Raw genomic sequence first — 25,012 nt, 5'->3', positions numbered from 1 at the left:
GACACTAAGAGTAACATTTTAGGTAAAAATAGGAACTGTTCCAACGTCTAAAAGTACAACAGGAATACTAAAACACATTGAACAAAAGCTAGTAATATCTAAGAGAACATAAAAATAGTTATGAAAGCCATAAGGTTTTACCTCAGGATCATAAAGGAATATATCTAATAAGCATCCTCAAACAGCATGTTTGCCAGATAAGAACCAGATTTATTTCCCGTATATACAAGGGAAAGCTAACGGACTGCATTAACCCTTTTCATGAGCGTTGGGTTTTTGTTCCTCAGTAACTTACTGTACAATTTAATTTACAGTTTCAAAATAAATATATTCAATAAAGTATTGACGTATGTCTTTCTGCTACTAGGATATCAAAATAAACGTATGATTTTTTTCAAATAAATGCAATGTAACATAACGTATTTGAAATAAAGCCATAATTCATACCGTTGGGTTCAATAGAAACCTCATGCTGCAGTTAAATTGTGTTTTTGACCGCAATTTTACACAAAATCAGGGTGAAAACGTGCCGCTTTTTCTGCCATTAATGTTTTCAAAAATAAGTATTATATTTTTGATTGTTCCTATATTTCATAAGGCCATGATCACACACACAGTTTTGATGCAGTTTTAGGCTCTATTTTTTTTAGTCAAAGCCAGAAGTAGATCCAAAAGGAAGTAAAGGTATAAAGAAAAGACTGATGCATCAACTTTCTCGTGTTCACTTCAGTGTTTGGCTAAAAAAACAGAACCAAAAACTGACACAAAAACTGCATCAAAGGTGTGTGTTACTGGCCTAAAAAGGACAATATAATGCCTTTAAAAGGCCACATTTTTTATCTTTGTTCGTTCATGAAGCAATAATAGGCAAATACATGTATAGGTATTTAAAGCGTCTAAGCATCTTGATTTTTGGAATCAATGCCACTATATTTACTTATCCAGTGGCGTAACTACCGCTGTAGCAGCCGTAGCGGCTGCTACAAGGCCCGAGGCATGAGGGGGCCCGTGCCACCTGCCGACACGCCCCCCCAATATTCCCGGTGGCACCGCTAGCATCCGTTATGGCTGCTACAGTGATAGCGACGCTACAACGGGGCCCGCTCCGCCTAGGCTCTAACAATTATGGACCAGGTGGCGTCGATAGGACCGGAGGGGGCCCCCGGTGCCAGCGACAGCCACCCCCTCTTGGAGTAATTGTACGTGCGTCTATAGCAGGCAGGTGCAAATACATGCATTAGCGCTGAATGGCCGGGCACGTTCTGTGTCCGACCTTTTAGCGCCTTACAATGACGCTGATTGGCCTGGCAAAATGAGTTGCCCCGCCAATCAGCGCCTTTCAACGACGCTAGCGGCGCAATCACGTCATCACGCCGCTTCCGTGGTTGAAAGCCACTGATTGACGGGGCAAGTCATTCTGCCCTGCCAATCAGCGCCTTTCAACGACGCGTCGCTTTCGTCGTTCAGCTCCAGAAGAGAGCAGATCTGCATTGACACCGGACGGCGCGGGAACGGGATCAGGGTGAGTATATAAAGATTTGTTTTTTTTCTACTAAAACTGCGAGTGGCATTATCTACAGTGGGGGCTCTATCTACAGGGGGGGTCTATATGTGGGGATGTGAATCACTATATACAGGGGGAGCTATATGTAGGGCACTATCTACAGGGGTGGGCTATATTTGGGACACAATAAACAGGGGTGGGCTATATGTGGAGCACTATCTATAGGGGGAGCTATATGTAGGGCAATATCTATAGGGGAGGGCTATATGTGGGACACTATATACAGGGGTGGGTTGTCTGTGGAGCACTGTCTACAAGGGTGGGCTATATGTGGGACACTATATACAGGGGGAGCTATTTGTAGGGCACTATCTACAGGAATGGGCTATATGTGGAACACTCTATACAGGGGTGGGTTACCCGTGGGGCACTATCTACAGGGGGGCTAAATGTAGGGCACTATCTACAGAGGTGGGCTATACGTGGAGCACTATATATAGGGGAAGCTATATGTAGGGCAGCACGGTGGCTCAGTGGTTAGCACTATTGCCTTGCAGCTCTGGAGTCCATATGTGGGGCACTATCTACAGAGGGCTCTATGTGGGGCACTATCTACAGGGGCTTCTATGTAGGGAACTATCTACAGAGGCTCTATGGGGGTCACTATCTACAGGGGTCTATGGGGGCACTATTTACAAGGGGCACGGTGTGTGTGTGTGTGTGTGTGTGTGTGTGTGTGTGTGTGTGTGGGACATAGTGTATGGCACTATTATAATCAGGGACACAGTGTATGGCTCTTTTATAGTTAGAGGTGCAGTGTATGGCGCTATTATATTTAGAGGTGCTGAGAATTTTATCTTTGTTTATAGGTGCAGAAATATTTTCAATGTGAGAAGCTGAAGACTTCTGAGCGGAAAACTGCACAAATGGGTTGTGGCCGGGAGACATCCATCATAGAGGTCTGGACCAGAGGGAGAAGAAAAGAGAAAAAGAACTAGAATCTGAGATGTCATCGGTGAGTTACTTAATGTAAATGTTTATTCTGCCTCTAATCAGTACAGTAGTCACTGTATGATCTGCCGCGAGATGATGGGGGTATGATTTTTTTGTGAAACAGCACCTTCCAGCATATCCGTACCATTGTTCGGGCCATGCTGGGAGCTGTTGTTTTACGCCGTACAAACCTATACTGCAGGGGTTGCACTAAATTGTGCTGTATTTGTTCTGGTGTTGTATATATGTACTTTGCTTAGTTCTGGGACTGTATATATGTACTGAGCTTGGTTCTGGTGTTGTATATATGTACTGAGCTTGGTTCTGGGGCTGTATTTATGTACTGAGCATGGTTTCGGTGCTGTATATATGTACTGAGCTTGGTTCTGGGGATGTATATATGTACTGAGCTTGGTTCTGAGGCTGTATTTATGTACTGATCTTGGTTCTGGTATTGTATATATGTACTGATCTTGGTTCTGGTATTGTATATATGTACTGACCTTGGTTCTGGTATTGTATATATGTACTGAGCTTTGTTCTGGGGATGTATATATGTACTGAGCTTGGTTCTAGTGCTGTATTTATGTACTGAGGTTGATTCTGGTGCTGTATATATGTATTGAGCTTGGGTCTCGTGCCGTATATATGTACTGAGCTTGGTACTGTATATATGTCAGATCTTGGTTCTGGTGCTGTATTTATGTAGTGAGGTTGGTTCTGGTGCTGTATATATGTATTGAGCTTGGCTCTCGTGCCGTATATATGTATGAGCTTTGTTCTAGTGCTGTATTTATGTACTGAGCTTGGTTGTGGTACTGTATATATGTATGAGCTTGGTTCTGGAGCTGTATATATGTATGAACTTGGTTCTGATGCTGTATATATGTATTGAGCTTGGTTCTGGTACTGTATATACGTATGAGCTTGGTTCTGATGCTGTATATATGTATTGAGCTTTGTTCTGGTACTGTATATATGTCAGAGCTTGGTTCTAGTGCTGTATTTATGTACTGAGCTTGGTTCTGGTGATGTATATATCTATTGAGCTTGGCTCTCGTGCCGTATATATGTATGAGCTTGGTTCTGGTGTTGTATACAGTGAAGGAAATAAGTATTTGATCCCTTGCTGATTTTTTAAGTTTGCCCACTGTCAAAGTCATGAACAGTCTAGAATTTTTAGGCTAGGTTAATTTTAACAGTGAGAGATAGATTATATTTAAAAAAAAAACAGAAAATCACATTGTCAAAATGATATATATTTATTTGCATTGTGCACAGAGAAATAAGTATTTGATCCCCTACCAACCATTAAGAGTTCAGCCTCCTCCAGACCAGTTACACGCTCCAAATCAACTTGGTGCCTGCATTAAAGACAGCTGTCTTAAATGGTCACCTGTATAAAAGACTCCTGTCCACAGACTCAATTAATCAATCTGACTCTAACCTCTACAACATGGGTAAGACCAAAGAGCTTTCTAAGGATGTCAGGGACAAGATCATAGACCTGCACAAGGCTGGAATGGGCTACAAAACCATAAGTAAGACGCAAGAAGGAGACAACTGTTGGTGCAATAGTAAGAAAATGGAAGACATACAAAATGACTGTCAATCGATATCGATCTGGGGCTCCATGCAAAATCTCACCTCGTGGGGTATCCTTGATCCTGAGGAAGGTGAGAGTTCAGCCGAAAACTACACGGGGGGAACTTGTTAATGATCTCAAGGCAGCTGGGACCACAGTCACCAAGAAAACCATTGGTAACACATTACGCCGTAATGGATTAAAATCCTGCAGTGCCCGCAAGGTTCCCCTGCTCAAGAAGGCACATGTACAGGCCCATCTGAAGTTTGCAAATGAACATCTGGATGATTCTGAGAGTGATTGGGAGAAGGTGCTGTGGTCAGATGAGACTAAAATTGAGCTCTTTGCCATTAACTCAACTCGCCGTGTTTGGAGGAAGAGAAATGCTGCCTATGACCCAAAGAACACCGTCCCCACTGTCAAGCATGGAGGTGGAAACATTATGTTTTGGGGGTGTTTCTCTGCTAAGGGTACAGGACTACTTCACCGCATCAATGGGAGAATGGATGGAGCCATGTACCGTCAAATCCTGAGTGACAACCTCTTTCCCTCCACCAGGACATTAAAAATGGCTCGTGGCTGGGTCTTCCAGCACGACAATGACCCGAAACATACAGCCAAGGCAACAAAGGAGTGGCTCAAAAAGAAACACATTAAGGTCATGGAGTGGCCTAGCCAGTCTCCAGACCTTAATCCCATCGAAAACTTATGGAGGGAGCTGAAGATACGAGTTGCCAAGCGACAGCCTCGAAATCTTAATGATTTACAGATGATCTGCAAAGAGGAGTGGGCCAAAATTCCATCTAACATGTGTGCAAACCTCATCATCAACTACAAAAAACATCTGACTGCTGTGCTTGCCAACAAGGGTTTTGCCACCAAGTATTAAGTCTTGTTTGCCAAAGGGATCAAATACTTATTTCTCTGTGCACAATGCAAATAAATATATATAATTTTGACTATGTGATCTTCTTTTTTTTTTTTTTATATAATCTATCTCTCACTGGTAAAATTAACCTAGCCTAAAAATTCTAGACTGTTCATGTCTTTGACAGTGGGCAAACTTACAAAATCAGCAAGGGATCAAATACTTATTTCCTTCACTGTATATGTATGAGCTTGGTTCTGGTCTGTCTATATATATGAGCTTGGTTTTGGTACTGTATATATGTATGTGCTTGGTTATGGTACTGTATATATGTATGAGATTGGTTCTGGAGCTGTAATTATATGGGATATATTTATAATAACAAAATTGAAGGGCAGATGGAATTGTTTTCAATTCATTGAATATTTAATGGGAACCTGTCTGGTAGTTTTAACCCGTTGAACCGCCACCATGCGATAATACATGACCTGACAATATTTCCAAATGTATGTTTTATTCAGATGCAGCAAAATCTATAAAATCAACTTTTAAAACGGCGCACACTATAAGCTAATTACTCATTAAAGGGTCATGGGGCAGTGTCGCTATCCTGAAGAGACACATATTCCTGCCTCCAAACCCACCTTTCCATGTTTTATTGACATCACCCTGGCTAATACAACTTTCTCGGATGCGCCATTGCCTTATACTACTTGGGGGGCTGTGTGGCACTATATACAAGGTGGGGCTGTGTGGAACTATATACAAAGGGCTGTGTGGCACTACTAAGGGGGGCTATGTGGCACTACTAAGGAAGGCTGTGTGGCACTATCTACTAGGGGGGCTGTATGGCATTATTTACAAGGGGGAGGGCTGTGGCTAAATCTACAGGGGTCTGTGTGTGGCACTATCTACTAAGGGGGGGCTGTGTGGCACTATATACAAGGGAGGGCGCTGTGTGGCACTATATACAGGGAGAGCTCTATGGCGCTATATACAGGGGGGCTTTATGGCGATATCTACAGGGGGCTGTATGGAACTATCTACAAGCGGGAGGTGGGGGGCGCTATCTAAAGTGGGGCGTGACACTGTCTACAGGCGGGGCTGTATAGCACTGTCTACAGGGGAGGCTGTATGGCACAATCTACAGGGGGCACTATCTATAAGGGGGGCTGCATATGGCACCTGGGGGGGCCCAGTCAAGAGTTGGCTATGGGGCCCAGTCTTTCCTAGTTACGCCCCTGCTTATCTATAAGTTTATACATGAACTTACAATAATATTTATTTAACCCATTATCATATGCCCTATTCTGCCTGCTGGAAAAGGGAAGGGGCTGAGTAGTAGATATGTTTAATTCTATTTGCTAAAACTGCATTAAAGGAACACTCCAGGCAAATCTGATACACTCTGTTATGCCTGGAGCAGGCCCTGAGGGGGAGGTGCATGACAAAGGAATTCAAAGAATACAAATTGGAGAATCCCTCATGCACCTCCCCCTCAGGCTCTGCTCCACCCATAACACAGTGTATACATTTAGCCCAGAGTATTCCTTTATATTTTACTTTAGGAACTGGGGGAGCACAGATTGCCCTTTAAAAACAATGGACACCATCGACATCCTTCATAGAGTGTTTTGTCCTCTTTGCGGCACAGGCAAAATTAGCAACATTTTAGTTCCCAGCAACAAGAAGGTCCGTAATGTCAGAATGGGTTGTCTAAGCTGGATGACCCTTTAAAAGTCTTTCATGCTATGTGAATGAAAGTTGTAATTTTATGCTTTTATAATATAACAGTGTTATGAAATAAAAAATGCTTCTTTACCTTGTTACAGTTTTTCGATCCTGAGGACATGCCACTATTCATGTTTTCTCTGTCAGATATTCCTAGAAGAAGATGAAACACTTGTTACAGAGATCAGGTGAAAGGAGGATGTAATTCTACATGAGGCTTTAAAAATATTTGAACAGTAAGGAAATCTTTTGTTTAGGTTCGAAGTTCTTCTACGGTGATCTGTCCTACTTAGTATTTTTGTTTTGCCATTTTCATTAAAATTTGACCATTCAGACAATATTTTTACTATACAAGAAAGTCAAGAGCAAGTTTCCAACTTAATGTCAAATGGTTCTATTTGGGGTAAGAGGAGTGTCCTTGCCAGGTCATGTAAAGATGGATACTCTGTTAATGTCAGGTAATGAGACCCTCAGGCAGCTTGGGACTCAGTCCAGCCCAATAGCAACTGTGACCACCCCTATAGAAACGCTCTCATCTTGTATAAATTAGATCTTTTTTTAATCAATCCCTGACACCACTAGGTTTAGTGCCCTAGTTGGTGACCCCTGACCTGTTTGAGCATTAGTCACTTTAAGCCACAATGTGAAGTAACTAGTATTAAAAGGTGGACATAAAAATATCTCCATAGTACGCAAAACAGCAATTATTTCTGCACACTGGGGCTTAATATCAGAAAAGCAACTTCTTATATGGTCATCTGTTTTAGGGTATGTTCACACATGGCAGATTTATTCCAGAAAATCTGTTTCATGCATTCAGATTAATGGAACAATCGCAGAAAACTCTTCAACCAATATGCCGCATGTGAACCCTTAAAGAGGACCTGTCCGTTCTTCTGACATGTTCGTTTTAGTGAATACTTGAATTCCCTAAAAAAAAATTGCAATACTTCAGCATCTTTTCTTAAACTTTCTGTTGTGTCTTGTCTCTATTACTCCTCCTAAAAATGTATGAATAAATTCACAACTGGGTGTTACCAATCCCTTTATGAAAGGGGTGTGTCCCTACAATGTCTGAGACTAGGAGCACTGATTGGACAGTGTAAGGACACACCCCCAACTGGTAACACAAAGTTTATTCATAAATTTGTAGGAGGAATAACAGAGGAATGGCACAACATAGAGTTCTAAGAAGAAATGCTTCAGAATTGTTATTTTAAAGGGAATACAATTATTTACTAAAACAGACATGTCAGGAGAAATGACAGGTCCTCTTTAAAGTAAGCAAGTTCTTTATTGTGCAGTTTTAAAACCCTATATAAAAAAAGACCAGCCTGTTCTATGACCTGTGTAAGGACAGTCCATATTTGTGTGCCCCTGTGCTGACCTTAGGCCAATTTTTGCTATAATTATGCCCCACATAAGTCTTCTAAATAATCTGTGCTAATCCTGTAAATATTTTGTAGCGCTTTTAATAGCTATGAAGAAAGAGACCAAGACTTGAGTTGAATATACTGTAAGTATTGCACAATAAATTACAGCCAGGTATTGTTCAGTCAAAGTCACACATTACCCTCCGGAGAGCTCAGATTCTGTTTTTCATGGCTCTCGACTCTTGTCTAACATGGAGCGTCTCATCTACACACCAATCGCCAGCTTTCTCTACCAGAAAACATTTAGTCGCTTAACCCCTTCCCGACATGCGCCGTACATGTACGGCGCTGCCGGGAGGTGCTTCCCGCAAAGCGCCGTACATGTACGGCGCAGTGATTGTGCGGGCTCAGAAGCAGAGCCGGCACCATCACCGCGGGGTGACAGCTGTATTATACAGCTGGCACCCTCCTGTAACTGCCAGGACCGGAGCTATTCTCCGATCCGGCAGATTAACCCCTCAGATGCTGCGCTCAATAGAGCGCAGCATCTGATAGGTTTTCACCCGATCGGCAACCCAGTGATGCAATCGCTGGGTTGCTGTGGCAATCGGACGCCAGAAAATGGCGTCCGAGTCTGCCTTGTACGGGAGCCGATGAGGACCCGCCTTCGGCGAGTCCTCATAGGCTTGCTGTCAGTGAATAACTGACAGCGCTAATACACTGCACTACGTATGTAGTGCAGTGTATTAGAGTAGCGATCGGGGCATCAGGCCCTCATGTCCCCTAGTGGGACAAGTAAAAAAAGTAAAAAAAAGTTAATAAAAATGTGGTAAAACAATAAAAACACACACATTTCAAATAAAAATAAAGCTAAACTGACTTTTTTTCCCATAGTAAGTCTTTTATTATGGGAAAAACCGTAAAAATAAAAAAAAACTATACATAATTGGTATCGCCGCGTCCGTAACGACCCAAACTACAAAACTATTATGTAATTTATCCCGCACGGTGAACGCCGTAAAAAAAAACACATGAAAAACAACGCCAGAATCTTTGTTTTTAGGTCACATCTCCTTCCAAAAAATGCTAGAAAAAGTGATCAAGAAGTCACATTTACTCCAAAATAGTACTAATAAAAACGACAATCCGTCCCGGAAAAAATAATCCCTGATACCGCTTTGTACACGCAAAAATAAAAAAGTTATGGGTCTTAGAATATGGCGAGACAGAAAACAAATGATTTTATAAAAAAAGTGATTTTGTTGTGCAAAAGCCGCAATACATAAAAAAAACTATATAAATTTGGTATCGCCGTAATCGTATCGACCCGCAGAATAAAGCTAACATGTAATTTAGGGAGCACTGTGGATGCCGATAAAAAAAACAATAAAAAACGATTCCAGAATTGCTTGTTTTTGGTAACTTCCTTTACCAAAAAATGGAATAAAAAGTGATCAAAAAGTCGTATGTGTTCCAAAATGATACCAATGAAATCTACAGCCCGTCTCGCAAAAAAAGAGCCCGCACACCGCTCAATCAACTGAAAAATAAAAAAGTTATGGCACTAGTAATGCGGTGATGAAAAACATCTCAATGCGCAGGCCGGAGGGGAACATTCCTGCAGTTTCAGGGCCCTAGTATTTAAGAATTAGGAAAGGGAAGGGACATAGCACATAAGCTGGAAGCGAGGGCGCCCGTATTATACCAGCGCAAAACTTTCCCAGCAGTATTTCCCAAACTACGAAGGAGAAAAAGTCCCCAAAAGGTGCAGAGTGTTACAAAAGGGGGATAAGAAAGAAAACCGTTTATCAGTGTGACACCGGCCTGCACATAACAGATTGCTTCACATCGTAACACACATCTATGGAGAATTGTATTATTTACCCCATTATTATACCCTCTTATTATGCCCTGATGTACTCCGCACAGATTACATATACCCTGATATACTCCGCACAGATTACATATACCCTGATATACTCCGCACAGATTACATATACCCCTGATATACTCCGCACAGATTACATATACCCCTGATATACTCCGCACAGATTACATATACCTCTGATATACTCCGCACAGATTACATATACCCCTGATATACTCCGCACAGATTACATATACCCCTGATATACTCCGCACAGATTACATATACCCCTGATGTACTCCGCACAGATTACATATACCTCTGATATACTCCGCACAGATTACATATACCCTGATGTACTCCACAGATTACATATACCCTGATATACTCCTCACAGATTACATATACTCTGATATACTCCGCACACACTGGCGTAGCTATAGGGGTCGCAGCGGTCGCAATTGCGACCGGGCCCCGAAGCCAGGGGGCCCACGGCCCCCCACACCACATCAATAAAAAGTTACTATAGTAACTCGGGCCGCGGGCCCCTGTTACTATAGTAACATACTTTACTTACCTTCCTGTTCCGGATCGCAGCGGAGGTCCTGACGTCAAGCGCTGTGCGCAGCGCATGACGTCACCACGCTATGTGCCGCGCACAGCATCGAGACGACAGAACTCCCGCCGCTGCCGAAGAGGAAGGTAAGGTTAGCCCTGACTGGCGGGGTCCGACTCCCGGGACCCGCCAATCAGCTGTTTTGAAGGGGCCGCAGCACTCGTACGAGAGCTGCTCCCCTTCATTCCTGTCACTTCATTCCGGTCACACTGTGAATCCGTGTCGGCGATTCACAGTGTGAGCGAGTAGTGAAATGAAGGGGAAGCAGCTCTCGTACGAGTGCTGCGGCCCCTTCAAAACAGCTGATTTGCGGGTCCCGGGAGACACATCAGCTATTGATGGCCTATCCTGAGGATAGGCCATCAATGTTTAGGGACTGCACAACCCCTAAGCCTACGATGTAGCAGGCTTAGGGGGCCCATGAGACCGGATCACAGATTGTGTGATCCTGTCTGCTGGGTCCTGTATCTAAGCCAATCACATGGTAGGCTTAGATACATGGCCCATGCGTGATCCTGTCTCCTGGGCCCTCTATCTAAGCCAATCACATGGTAGGCTTAGATACATGGCCCATGCGTGATCCTGTCTGCTGGGCCCTGTATCTAAGCCAATCACATGGTAGGCTTAGATACATGGCCCATGTGTGATCCTGTCTGATGGGCCCTGTATATAAGCCAATCACATGGTAGGTTTAGATACAGGGCCCCAGCACACAGTAATCTTATACTGTATAAGATTACTGTCTGCTGGACCCTGTATCTAAGCCTACGTTATGGTAGGCTTACATACAGGGTCCCACAGACAGTATCACACATGGGCCCTGTATCTAAGCCTAACACACGTGTTACTAATTGTTTTTTGTGTGTTTTCTTACAGGTTCGGTCGTTGGACTACGTCGGATTCCAGGACTACTTCGGACGACGGCTTTTTTTTTATTAATAAAATGGTTAATGAGGGCTGTGTGTTTTTTTTTTATTTCAATAAAATATTTTTTCTATGTCTTTGTTTTTTTAAACTATATTACTACCGCCTTAGTAATGGCCGCCGGCTGATTGACAGCATCCATTGCTAAGGCGGGGCTTAGTGTTAGCCGATGCAGAGGCGAACACTAACCCCCTTTATTACCCCGGTACCCACCACCACCAGGGGTGCTGGGAAGAGCCGGGTACGATCCAGTACCTGACCATCTGCAGTGATGGTTGGGCACTAGGGCGGCCGCAGGCTGGTATTATCAGGAGGGGAAAGGCCAAAAACAGTGGCCCTTCCTACCCTGGTAATGCTAGGCTGCTGCTGCTTTATTGTATCTGGCTGGTTATGAAAAATGTGGGGGACCCCACGTCATTTAAAAAAAAAAAAATAATAATTGGAAAGAACGATGTGGGGTCCCCCCCATTTTTCATAACCAGCCAGATACAATAAAGCAGGAGCAGCCTAGCATCACCAGGGTAGGAAGGGCCACTGTTTTTGGCCTTTCCCCTCCTGATAATACCAGCCTGCCACCACCCCAGTGGTCGACCGTCACTACAGATGATCAGGTACTGGATCGTACCCGGCTCTTCCCAGTACTCCTGGTGGCGGTGGGTACCGGGGTAATAATGGGGGTTAGTGTAGCCTCTGCATCGGCTAACATTAAGCCCCGCCTTAGTAATGGAGGTTGTCAATCAGCCGGCGGCCATTACTAAGGCGGTGATAATAAAGTTTAAAAAGATACAAGCACATAGAAAAAATGTTTTATTGAAATAAAAAAACACAACCCTCATTAACCATTTTATTGAGAATAAAAAAAACGCCGTCATTGAAGTCCTCGTATCGGAAGTCCAACAACCGAACCTGTAAAAAAAACACACAATAATAATCAGTAACACATAAAGAAGCAAAATTATTATTCTCACCTATCCTGGGTCCAGCGCTGGAGCCGCAATGTCAGCGAGCTGGGCCCTGTATCTAATCCAATCATGTGTGATACTGTCTGCTGGGCCACTGTATCTAATCCTATCATGTGTGATACTGTCTGCTGAGCCCTGTATCTAATCCAATCATGTGTGATACTGTGCTGAGCTGTGTATCTAATCCAATCATGTGTGATACTGTCTGCTGGGCCACTGTATCTAATCGTATCTTGTGTGATACTGTCTGCTGGGCCCTATATCTAATCCGATCATGTGTGATACTGTCTGCTGAGCCACTGTATCTAATCGTATCTTGTGTGATACTGTCTGCTGGGCCACTGTATCTAATCCTATCATGTGTGATACTGTCTGCTGGGCCCTATATCTAATCCGATCATGTGTGATACTGTCTGCTGAGCCACTGTATCTAATCCTATCATGTGTGATACTGCCTTCTGAGCCACTGTATCTAATCCTATCATGTGTGGTACTGTCTGCTGAGCCACTGTATCTAATCCTATCATGTGTGATACTGTCTGCTGAGCCGCTGTATCTAATCCTATCATGTGTGATACTGTCTGCTGAGTCATTGTATCTAATCCTATCATGTGTGGTACTGTCTGCTGAGCCACTGTATCTAATCCTATCATGTGTGATACTGTCTGCTGGGCCACTGTATCTAATCCTATCATGTGTGATACTGTCTGCTGAGCCACTGTATCTAATCCTATCATGTGTGATACTGTCTGCTGGGCCACTGTATCTAATCCTATCATGTGTGATACTGTCTGCTGGGCCACTGTATCTAATCCTATCATGTGTGGTACTGTCTGCTGAGCCACTGTATCTAATCCTATCCATAGTTGATAGGGTCGTAGTGCTATAGATATGCTATGCTGTCTCATATACACACTTTTTTTTGGGCAGACACATATGTATTGGGGCTATTTCCCCTGACATTTTAAGCCCTGAGGGTATGTTCACACGGCAGCGTCCGTTACGGCTGAAATTACGGTGCTGTTTTCAGGAGAAAACAGCACCGTAATTTCAGCCGTAAAGGCATGTGCAGGCGTCTTTCGCTGCGTCCATTACGGACGTAATTGGAGCTGTTTTTCTATGGAGTCCATGGAAAACGGCTCCATTTATGTCTGAAGTAGTGACAGGCACTTCTTTGACGCGGGCGTCTTTTTTACGCGCCGCCTTTTGACAGCGGCGCGTAAAAAAAAATGACCGTCGGCACAGAACATCGTAAGACCCGTTCAAATGAATGGGCAGATGTTTGCCAACGCTTTTGAGCCGTATTTTCGGACGTAATTCAATGCTAAAACGCCCGAATTACGTCCGTAAATAGGGTGTGTGAACCCAGCCTTAGTGACGCCCCGGCTGTTAGTGCTGCATTGTTGGGTCACTTAGGAGACCCAGCGATGCAGCTGAAAGCTGCGGACCGTCGGCCATGAGAAGTTTGCGCGGGGGGGGGGCCCAGTAAGAATTTTTGCATCGGGGCCCATGAGCCTTTAGCTACGCCCCTGTCCGCACAGATTACATATACTCTGATATACTCCGCACAGATTACATATACCCTGATATACTCCTCACAGATTACATATACTCTCATATACTCTGCACAGATTACATATACCCTGATATACTCCGCACAGATTACATATACCCTGATATACTCCTCACAGATTACATATACTCTCATATACTCTGCACAGATTACATATACCCCTGATATACTCCGCACAGATTACATATGCCACCACATTATAAACGGAAATACCAGCAAAACTCAAACAAAACTACCAAGCAAAATCCATGCTCAAAATGGCGGTCTTTCCCTTCTTAGCCCTACAGCGTGCCCAAACAGCAATTTATGGCCACAAGTATGGCATTACCATACCCGGGAGAACCCGCTTAACAATTTATGGGGTAAGATTCTCTAGGGGCACAACATCTTGTGCGGTGAATGGGCAGATCAGTGGAGAAATTGCAATTTTCACTTTGCACAATCCACTGCGTATTCATTTCTGAAAAACACCTGTGGAGTCTAAATTCTCACTACACCCCTTGATAAATGCCTTTAGGGGTGTAGTTTCTAAAACGGGGTCACTTTTGTTTGGTACATCAGGGGTTTTGCAAATGCAACATGGCGTCCGCAAACCATTCCAGAAAAATCTACGCTCCAAAAGTCAAATACCACTCCTTTTCTTCTGAATGCTCCCATATATGTAAACAGCTGATTATAACCACATATGGGGTGTTACCGTACTCGGGAGAAATTACTTTACAAATGTTGGGGTGCTTTTTCTTCTCTATTCCTTGTAAAAATGACAAATGTTGATCTAAAACTACATCTTGTTGGAAAAAAAAAATATTTTTAATTTTCATGGCTTAATTCTAATTAATGCAGCAAAAAACCTTTGGGATCAAAATTTTCACTATACCCCTAGATGATTCCTCAGGGGGTGCAGTTTCCCAAATGGAGGCACTTTTGGGGTGTTTCCACTGTACTAGTACTACAGGGGCTCAGCAAATGTGACATGGCGCCCAGGCACTATCCAAAATCCAAATGGTGCTAGTTCCATTCTGAGCCCTACCGTGTGTCCAAACAGCTGTTTATGACCACATGTGAGGTATTGTTTTACTCGGGAGAAGTTGCTTTACTAATTTTATGGTGCTTTTTCTCCTTCAGTCCTTGTGGAAATGAAAAAAAAAATACCTAAACCTACATTTTATTTAAAAAAATGTAGATTTTCATTTTTACGGCCTACTTACAATAAGTTCTGTAAAACACCTGTGGGGTCAAACTGCTCACTGTACTCCTAGATAATTTCCTCATGGGGTGTAGTTTCCAAAATGGGGTCACTTGTTGGGGGTTTCCACTGTTTTGTCCCCTAGGGGGCTTTGCAAATTTGACATGGCCTCCGCAAACCATTCCTGCTAAATTTGAGCTCCAAGAGCCAAATGGCGCTCTTTCCCTTCTAAGCCCTGCCGTGTGTCCAAACAACCGTTTATTACCACATGTGGGGTATTGTTTTACTCGGGAGAAATTTCTTTACAAATTTTGCGGTGCTTTTTCTCCTTTAGTCCTTGTGGAAATGAAAAAAAATTTGCTAAACCTACATTTTATTTGAAAAAATGTAGATTTTCATTTTCATGGCCTAGTTCCAAAAATTTTTGCAAAAAAACTGGCCAGTCAAAATGCTTGCTACACCCCTAGATAAATTCCTCGAGGGGTATAGTTTCCAAAATGGGGTCACTTGTTGGGGGTTTCCACTGTTTTGTCCCCTAGGGGGCTTTGCAAATGCGACATGGCCTCCGCAAACCATTCCTGCTAAATTTGAGCTCCAAGAGCCAAATGGCGCTCTTTCCATTCTAAGCCCTGGTGTGTCTCCAAATAACCGTTTATTACCACATGTGGGGTATTGTTTTACTCGGGAGAAATTGCTCTACAAATGTTGTGGTGCTTTTTCTACTTTAGTTCTTTTGGAAATGAAAAAAAATTAGCTAAACCTACATTTTATTTGAAAAAATTTAGATTTTCATTTTCATGGCCTAGTTCCAAAAATTTTTGCAAAAAAACTGGCCGGTCAAAATGCTTGCTACACCCCTAGATAAATTCCTCGAGGGGTGTAGTTTCCCAAATGGGGTCACTTTTGGGGGGTTTCCACTGTTTTAGTTCCACTAGACCTGTTCAAACCTGACATGGTGCCTAAAATATATTCTAATAAAAAGGAGACCCAAAATCCACCAGGTGTTACTTTGCTTCTGAGGCCGGTGCTTCAGTCCAGTAGCATGCTACGGCCACATGTGGGATATTTCCTCAAACTGCACAACCTGGGCAATAAATATTGAGTTGCATTTCTTGGGTAAAACATTCTGTGGTACAAAAAAAATGGATTCAAAATGAATTTCTGGAAAAAAATAATGAACTTTGTAAATTTCACCTCTACTTTGCCTTAATTCCTGCGCAATGTCTAAAGGGTTAAGAAACTTTCTAAATGCTGTTTTGAATACTTTGAGGGGTGCATTTTTTAAAATGGGGTGACTTATAGGGGTTTTCTAATATCTAAGGACCTCAAAGCCACTTCACAACTGAACTGGCCCCTGTAAAAATAGCATTTTGAAATTTTCTTGAAAATGTGAGAAATTGCTGCTAAAGTTCTAAGCCTTGTAACGTCCTAGAAAAATAAAATGATGTTCAAAAAACTATGCCAATCTAAAGTAGACATATGGGGGATGTTAATTAGCAACAATTTTGTGTGGTATAACTGCCTGTCTTACAAGCAGATACATTTAAATTGAGAAAAATGCAAATTTTTGTAATTTTTCGCTAATTTTTGGTGTTTTTCACAATTAAATACTGAATGTATCGGGCAAATTTTGCCAGTAACATAAAGTCCAATGTGTCACGAGAAAACAATCTCAGAATCACTTGGATAGGTAAAAGCATTCCGGAGTTATTACCATATAAAGTGAAACATGTCAGATTTGAAAAATGAGGCTCTGTCAGGAAGGTCAAAAGCAGCCAAAGAGGGAAGGGGTTAAAGGTACAGACACCACAGATAATGTATAATCCATTTACAAGCTCAATTAAAGAGGCTCTGTCACCAGATTCTCTAACCCCTATCTCCTATTGCATGTGATCGGCGCTGCAATGTAGAGAACAGTAACGTGTTTTTTTTTTAAAAACGTTCATTTTTGGCCAAGTTATGAGCTATTTTATATATATGCAAATGAGCTTTGAAATGGACAACTGGGAGTTTTTATTTCGTTATGTCCAACTGGGCGTGTATTGTTTTTAACTGGGCGTGTTTATGTGTATGACACTGACCAATCAGTGACCAGTCAGCATCATACACTCATCTCCATTCATTTACAAGCAGCACAGCGTTCTTACTAGAACGATGTGCAGCCAGATACACAAGTGTCCTGATAATGAATACACATGAAATTCAGTCTGGACGTCATGTGTATTCAGAATCCTGACACTTCTGACTCGCAAGAGAAACGAAATCTCGTTTTGCTCCGTAATCTCGTGAGATTTCGTTTCTCTTGCTGCAATCTCACGGAAAAGATTCAGAAGTGTCAGGATTCTGAATACACATGACGTTCAGGCTGGATGTCATGTGTATTCATTATCAGGACACTTGTGTATGTGGCTGCACATCGTTTTAGTAAGAACGCTGTGCTGCTTGTAAATGAATGGAGAGGAGTGTATGATGCTGACTGGTCACGGATTGGTCAGCGTCATACACATAAACACGCCCAGTTAAAAACACAATACACGCCCAGTTGGACATAACGAAATAAAAACGCCCAGTTGTCCATTTCAAAGCTCATTTGCATATATATATAAAATTGCTCATAACTTGGCCAAAAATGAACGTTTTTAAAAAAACAAAACGTTACTGTTATCTACATTGCAGCGCCGATCACATGCAATAGGAGATAGGGGTTAGAGAATCTGGTGACAGAGCCTCTTTAAGTGCTCAACTTTATTTTGTCAGATGTGAAGTGCAGTGTTTCCCAGTGATGTTTGCAAATAACTTTGGAAAATTTCATGGCTTGTTAAAGAGGACCTGACACATCTCCTGACATGTCTATTTTATTCTTTGTTCACATTTGTGTCTGCCATTTCCGTTTTTCTCCTCCCTCATAGGAGAACGAAAATTACGTTAGTGACAGACCCCATTGACTTTAACCAGGTCCGTTGGGTTTCTGTCATATATGGAGAGGTAATAACTGTTAGATCGGTCAGTGTTCCAGTTATCATCTATACAGTGGATATCCCTGTATGTTCTGTAAATTGCGAGGCGTCACCTCCATGGATCGGACTTGTTTTTCCAGCACATCTCACAGATGCTCGATCGGATTGAGATCTTGGGAATTTGGAGGCCATGTCAATACTTTGAACTCTTTTCTGTACAATATTTGCAGTGCGGCGTGGCACATTATCATGAAAAAGGACGACACTGTCATTAGGCAATACCATTGCAATGTAGAGGTGTATTTAGTCTGCAACAATGTTCAGGCGGTACATGTCCCAGTAACATCCACATAAATGCCAGGACCACTGCCGACTTGCCTCATTCCCATAGTGTATCCTGCGGCCATCTTTTCCCCACATATGTGACACATGCACCCGGACATCCACATGCACATGGTATAAAAGAAAACAGACCAGGCCATCTTGTTCCATTGCTCCATAATCCTGTTCTGATGCTCACCTGTCCATTGTACTCGCTTTAGGTGTTGGACAGGGGTCAGCATGGCTCTATGACCAGTCTCCGGCTACATAGCCCCAAATACAGCAAGCTGCAATGCACTGTGTGTACTGACACTTTTCTATCATAGCCAGCATTAACTTTTTCAGCAATTTATGCTACAGTTGATCTTCTGTGACATAGGACCAGACATGGCAGTCTTCGCTACCCAGATGCATCAATGGGCTTTGGCCACCCATAACCCTGTTGCCAGTTCGCTGGTTGTCCTTCCTTGGACCACTTTTGGTAGGCCCTAACGACAGCATAGACCCAACAAGACCTGCTGTTTGGAGATGCTCTGACCCAGTCGTCTGGACATCACAATTTGGCCCTTGTCAGAGTTGCTCAGATTCTTACACTTGTCCATTTTTCCTGCCTACAACACATCAACTTCAAGAACTGACTGATCACTTGCTGCCTAATATATGTCACCCGTTGACTGGTGCCATTGTTACGAGATAATCAATGTTTTTCACTTCACCCGTCAATTTTAACATTATGGCTGAACAGTGTATATATTAGGCTGGATTCACACTTTGCATTTTTGTTGCATTTTTAGCATGCATTTTTTGTTTTGGTTGATGAATTTCCATTGAGAGACATGTGAGTTTATCAAAATAAAAAATGCATGGTAAAAACACAACAAAAATGCACAGTGTGAACTCAGCCTAATAGCACATTGTGAAATTATACTTACAAACTATAATCTACAATTAATTTATCTTGCTATTTAGACTAGAAAACACAATAGATAGGACACATTTGATAAAACATCCCATTCACTTACTGTCATTAGAGCCGGTCTCAAGAACGCCGTATGGAGGAGCCAAGAAGCCAGCCATATACTGTCGATATTTCTAAAAAGACATTAAAAACATTAAAACATAAAGTAAATGTAATTAAATAACAATAAAGATTCAATAGAATTCTTAGAAAACATTTGGCTACATCGTAATGCAGGCACTGGTACAACTCTATTTGCTTTCTAAGTATTTGACCCTTAAACTTCTGTGCAAGACTAAGGTACAGTATACATAGTATATATTAAGTATTTGTGTTTCTTCCCTTTTAATCTATATCACCTTCTTCTTTTCTCTTCTAGCATATAAAGGTAATACCTTCTGTGACACCTTTAGCAGCCACATAATCATTTCATTCCATTTTGTTGACAGAATTCGGCACCAGAGGTAACATCAGGCGTTTTGTATGGAATATGAATTCCAGCAAAGGGAGGTGTGAGATAAACAGCAGTGATATTTATGGACCATCTAATCCTTTTAAATGGGATAATGTGACAGGTCCTTTCACGAGTAGTACAAGCATTAGCTGCATAGAACCGGGATTGTTCTGCAATCTCCGAGACACACTGTCATTTTCAATGATTTAACATTAGCCAAAGATTTTGTAAGCAATCAATAAACAGAGCCTAGATTAACAATAATCCCGCTGAGACGGTGAATGTCTTTAATATTACAGGTTTAGCTGCACACGGTTAACTCTTACATTTCCCTACATACCGAAAGATCTATAATTAAAGGGGTTGTCTAGTTTAGAAAACTCATTTTCACATGTCTTATTAGGGAACTGTAAGTTTTTTTTTAAATCAATCCGGTTTTATTAACACGAACAATAAGACATTGACAATCATACATCATTTGTATCAGCATCATGTACAATAGTTCCAGCATGACAGAAAAATCCCCAAAATGTCCTCCCCCCCAACCCAAGCACAGCCCCCAACAGTATCTCCAACAGTAACACTTGATACATAAAAAAAAAAACAATTCCATTAGCAATATCCCTCCCCCGCCCCCATCTGCTCTGAAAGTGACCACTGCTGGTCCCTTAGAGGACTTGCATCCGTATTCTGCTCAGTTCAGAGGACACCACCCCAGGACAGGCCAACCATCTGCCCCACTGCTTATCAAATTTCTTCTGATTGCCCCTTTTCGAAAATATTTTATACTCCATCAGTGTGTTATGATTTAGCATTCCCACAATTTCCCTATGCACGGGTGGTTCCGCGTCCAGCCAATGTTTAGCAATACATTTCCTAGTCTGATATAAAATTTTCGCAATTGCCAGACCTTCCATCCTGTCACTCTCCAATTCTCCCACCCACCCCAGCAGCAAGACCTTGGGATCCGCCGCCAATTCCAGACCATATACTTGTTTTATCAGTTCCAATATCTCCCCCCATAAGGTCCGCAGGGCCCCACACGTCCAGAACATGTGATATATGTCTGCATTCTCCTCTGTACACCTAGGACATTTAGCATCTGGTCTGAGACCCATCTGTTTTAACACACACGGGGTTCGGTACACTCGATGTATCAAGAAAAGTTGGGATCTCCTCTGCGCCAGACTGAAAGAAAGATGGCAGGATGACGCTAATATCTCCTCCCACTCCTCTTTGGGCAAGGGACCAATATCCCGTTCCCATTTCACCCTCACCAGCTCCATCGGATCTCCCAGGTGTTTGGATAACAAGCTCTTGTAGGCCATCGAGATCAGACCTTTAGACGTGTCCGCCCTAACCACATAGTCTAGGACCCCTAGAGCACGCACATACCGTCAGATCCACCACAGGCGCCTGCGCCTGTAGGGCGTGACGTATCTGTAAGTATTGATAGAACATGCTGTGTTCCAGTTGGAATTGGTCTTTCAGCTGTTGAAAGGACCGTAGTACAGTATCATCATACAGGTGATGTAGTCTCCCAACCCCTGCCATTTCCCATTTTTGCATGCCCTCCAATTGATACAATTCCCACAGAACCGGATTATGCCATATGGGAGTATATTTAGTACACATTCCTATACCTAAGATCTGTTTGCATTGCCACCAGACTTTGTGTATCAGGAGCAATGCTGGTTTAGTACTCGCCAATCTCTTGTAGGTATGCGCTTCCAGCCCCTCCAGCGGGTTAAGTCCTCCCCCTATGTATGACAATAAGCGTATACTAGATCCCCATTTCTCTGCGTCCTCCCATCCTTTAAAATGTTGGCTCTGAGCAGCCAAATAATATATCCAAGCATTCGGCAGAGCAACACCCCCTTCATCTTTTGCCAATTGTAATTTTTCCAATTTTATTCTTGGAACCCCTTTTTTCCAGACAAGATCCCTAACGAGATTATGCAGTCGTCTAAACCAGTGTTTGGGTATCCATACTGGGGAATTATGGAGAATGTACAGTACTTGAGGCATAAGAATCATCTTGATTAGGTTGGTCCTCCCCAGAGCAGAAAGAGGGAGTCTATTCCAGGTCTCCACCTTATTTTTAACCTTGGGCAACAGTGGCAAAACATTTAACTTCATATAGTCGTGAACCCGAGACGTCACCTTAACCCCGTAAACTCTGTAACTACTGGAACCCGGGGTCCCACTCCAGTGTCCACAATATTGACCGGGTCAAGTGGCATAAGAGCGGACTTGTTCCAGTTAATATTTAATCCCGAAAATACACCAAAACTTGTGATTGTGTTCAGTACTACTGCCAGAGTGTCCTCAGAGTCTGCCAGGTATATCAAAATATCATCTGCATATAGAGAGATGTTTTCCTCCACTTCCCCATATTGCAAGCCTCGTATGCGCTCCTCCTGTCCTACGAGTCACGCTAATGGCTCCACCGCCAGAGCAAACAGCAAAGGTGACAATGGGCACCCCTGGCGCGTTCCCCTAGCCAGCGAAAACTTTCCAGACAGTGCTCCATTCACCCGTATGCGGGCCGTAGGGGCCACGTACAGCAACTGCACCCATTTAGGGAACTGTAAGTTAATAGAAGGGTTCCCCCGTTCAGGACCATATTAGCCACAGCCATCGACTCGGCATGTCCGTGCCTTACAAGGACAGCCCATTTCATTGCTTTATTACTCCTCTGGTGTGAAATTAATACTTTCCTAGGGGTCCCCCCCCCAGAGATTCCAGCTCATTGATGGGGGTCCCAGCAGCAATACATCGTGTGACTAATTTATGTTTGGGGAAACCTTCCAATAAAAAAGGATTTTTTTTTAAATTGAACTGCCCCTTTAAGTACATGGACACATAAAAACTTTCTCCAGTATGATCTATATTGATTGCTTGTGTAGAAAATCTATGAAAAACGACTGCATTGCAATTCTGATCGGTCAAATTTATTAGACATGTTCATATATTTTGTCTTGGTTGGTTATGATTATTTATATACTGGTTGATCATCGTATAAAGCCCAAGGGGCAAAGTATGTGTTGTATCATTTAGATTTTTGCAGAAAAACATTTGGATTGGTTTACAATATCTGAAAAATATGATAGTGAAAAAAGTTTGGAGCAATAGTTGGATTAAGGGAAAACCTAGAGAGCCTAGATGTAAGAGCATTTCCCTAAGGCCTCATGCACACGACATAGAAACTCCATCAGGTGCTGCCGTACAATGCTCCTTCAGGTGCTGCCGTACAATGCTCCATCAGGTGCTACCAACAATGCTCCATCAGGTGCTGCCGTACAATGCTCCATCAGGTGCTGGCGTACAATGCTCCATCAGGTGCTGCCGTACAATGCTCCATCAGGCGCTGGCGTACAATGCTCCATCAGGCGCTGGCGTACAATGCTCCATCAGGCGCTGCCGTACAATGCTCCATCAGGCGCTGGCGTACAATGCTTCATCAGGCGCACAATGCTCCATCAGGCGCTGGCGTACAATGCTTCATCAGGCGCACAATGCTCCATCAGGCGCTGCCGTACAATGCTCCATCAGGCGCTGCCGTACAATGCTCCATCAGGCGCCGCCGTACAATGCTCCATCAGGCGCTGCCGTACAATGCTCCATCAGGCGCTGCCGTACAATGCCCCATCAGGCGCTGCCGTACAATGCTCCATCAGGCGCTGCCGTACAATGCTCCATCAGGCGCTGCCGTACAATGCTCCATCAGGCGCTGCCGTACAATGCCCCATCAGGCGCTGCCGTACAATGCTCCATCAGGCGCTGCCATACAATGCTCCATCAGGCGCTGCCGTACAATGCTCCATCAGGCGCTACCGTACAATGCTCCATCAGGCGCTGCCGTACAATGCTCCATCAGGCACTGCCGTACAATGCTCTATCAGGTGCTGCCGTACAATGCTCCATCAGATGCTCCCGTACAATTCTCCATCAGGCGCTGCCGTACAATGCTCCATCAGGCGCTGCCGTACAATGCTCCATCAGGTGCTGTAGCGACACAGCTATTCTCTCCTAGAAGCAATGATTTATACGGCATACAGAAAAAAACCTCTGTATGCTGGCAGGCACACAGCGGTACAGTAGAGGCCCTATGCAGTTCTCTGGGTGCCCTATTATGGCCACATACGGAGCCATAATATGGCCATTTGCATTAGGCCTAAAGCTATACCAAATGATTTCCTGTGGTTAGGAGGTACACAGGCTAATTGATTAGGACGTTGCATTATTTCCTAAAAAACTAACATAACCTCTACGTTCAGCTAGTTTCACACGACCGCAACAAATACACCCAGAACCCCCCCCGCCCCCACATTCACACACACACACACACACACACACACACACACGCACACACACGCACGGTTCTACTCAGTTTAGGCCAGTCCAAAACATGCTACAAAATGGAGCTTTCCATTTAACACAAACAAAAATTCATCTTGAAATAATATATGTTGTTAAATATTTCTGGGCTTTGTTAGTGCCTGAATACAAGAGAAACAGACTATCTTCTTAGTTGACTCTTCTGATCTTTCACTACACTTTAAATGGAAGTATTCTCACTTTTTGAATTTGTAATGACCCGGCTTTCATTACCAAATATAATACTAATTACGGTTTACCCGAGAATCCTAAATTCATGCATAGTATACAAAAATGTCAGCAATAACACAGGGTTTAATTTCGATTTTAGTGTAGTTTACAAGAAATACCGACTATTTCCAAGTCCTTCAATTTTAAAAGTTTACTCAATATTACTAATGCTTAGACTAGAGTCTTCTGGAAAGTATAAGGGGGGTTGTCCAGTCCTATGTACGTAAGACTTAAAGCCCGTTTGCACAATCCTTGACCAATAAAATGCGGTATGAACCTAACATTCCAATAAAACATCTTATTCAGCCTTTTTAATATATGACAACAAGGATTTGACAATAGAAATATTATAAATATCAGCTCATAAATTTCCATAGATTGGCAGGGATTATATGCGCTACCTTTTAGGCAAATTCACAGAACAACCAGCCATATAATTTAGAGGACTATTATGTGTGGCTGGAGCTATCACTGCATATAGACAAGAAATGTTCTGCCTCTCCTTTATGCTCAATATTAAACTACACAG

The 25,012-nt window shown here is 42.9% G+C and overlaps 1 protein-coding gene across 7 annotated transcripts in view; it reads right to left on the bottom strand.

Annotated features, from left to right (window-relative positions):
• Positions 1-25,012, bottom strand: part of RAPGEF4 (Rap guanine nucleotide exchange factor 4) — a 250,177-nt gene that overhangs the window by 89,802 nt on the left and 135,363 nt on the right. For 5 of the 7 annotated variants that reach the window (XR_012849484.1, XM_075829468.1, XM_075829469.1 and 2 more), the window contains 2 exons: positions 19,483-19,552; positions 6,773-6,834 (listed from right to left, as the gene is read on the bottom strand). Coding sequence is in view for 6 of the 7 variants with exons in the window: in XM_075829468.1 (XP_075685583.1) it covers positions 6,773-6,834; positions 19,483-19,552 (132 nt within the window). In the remaining variant the exon portion in view is untranslated. Of the gene's footprint in view, positions 1-6,772; positions 6,835-8,254; positions 8,592-19,482; positions 19,553-25,012 lie in introns of those variants that run through there. The other 2 variants (XM_075829472.1, XM_075829473.1) reach the window with 1 other exon arrangement.

Source organism: Rhinoderma darwinii, chromosome 6 (genome assembly GCF_050947455.1).
Source record: "Rhinoderma darwinii isolate aRhiDar2 chromosome 6, aRhiDar2.hap1, whole genome shotgun sequence".
NCBI classification, from domain to species: Eukaryota; Metazoa; Chordata; class Amphibia; order Anura; family Rhinodermatidae; genus Rhinoderma; species Rhinoderma darwinii.
The sequence above is the reverse complement of the archived record's forward strand: the minus strand, read 5'-3'. Positions and strand labels throughout refer to the sequence as shown.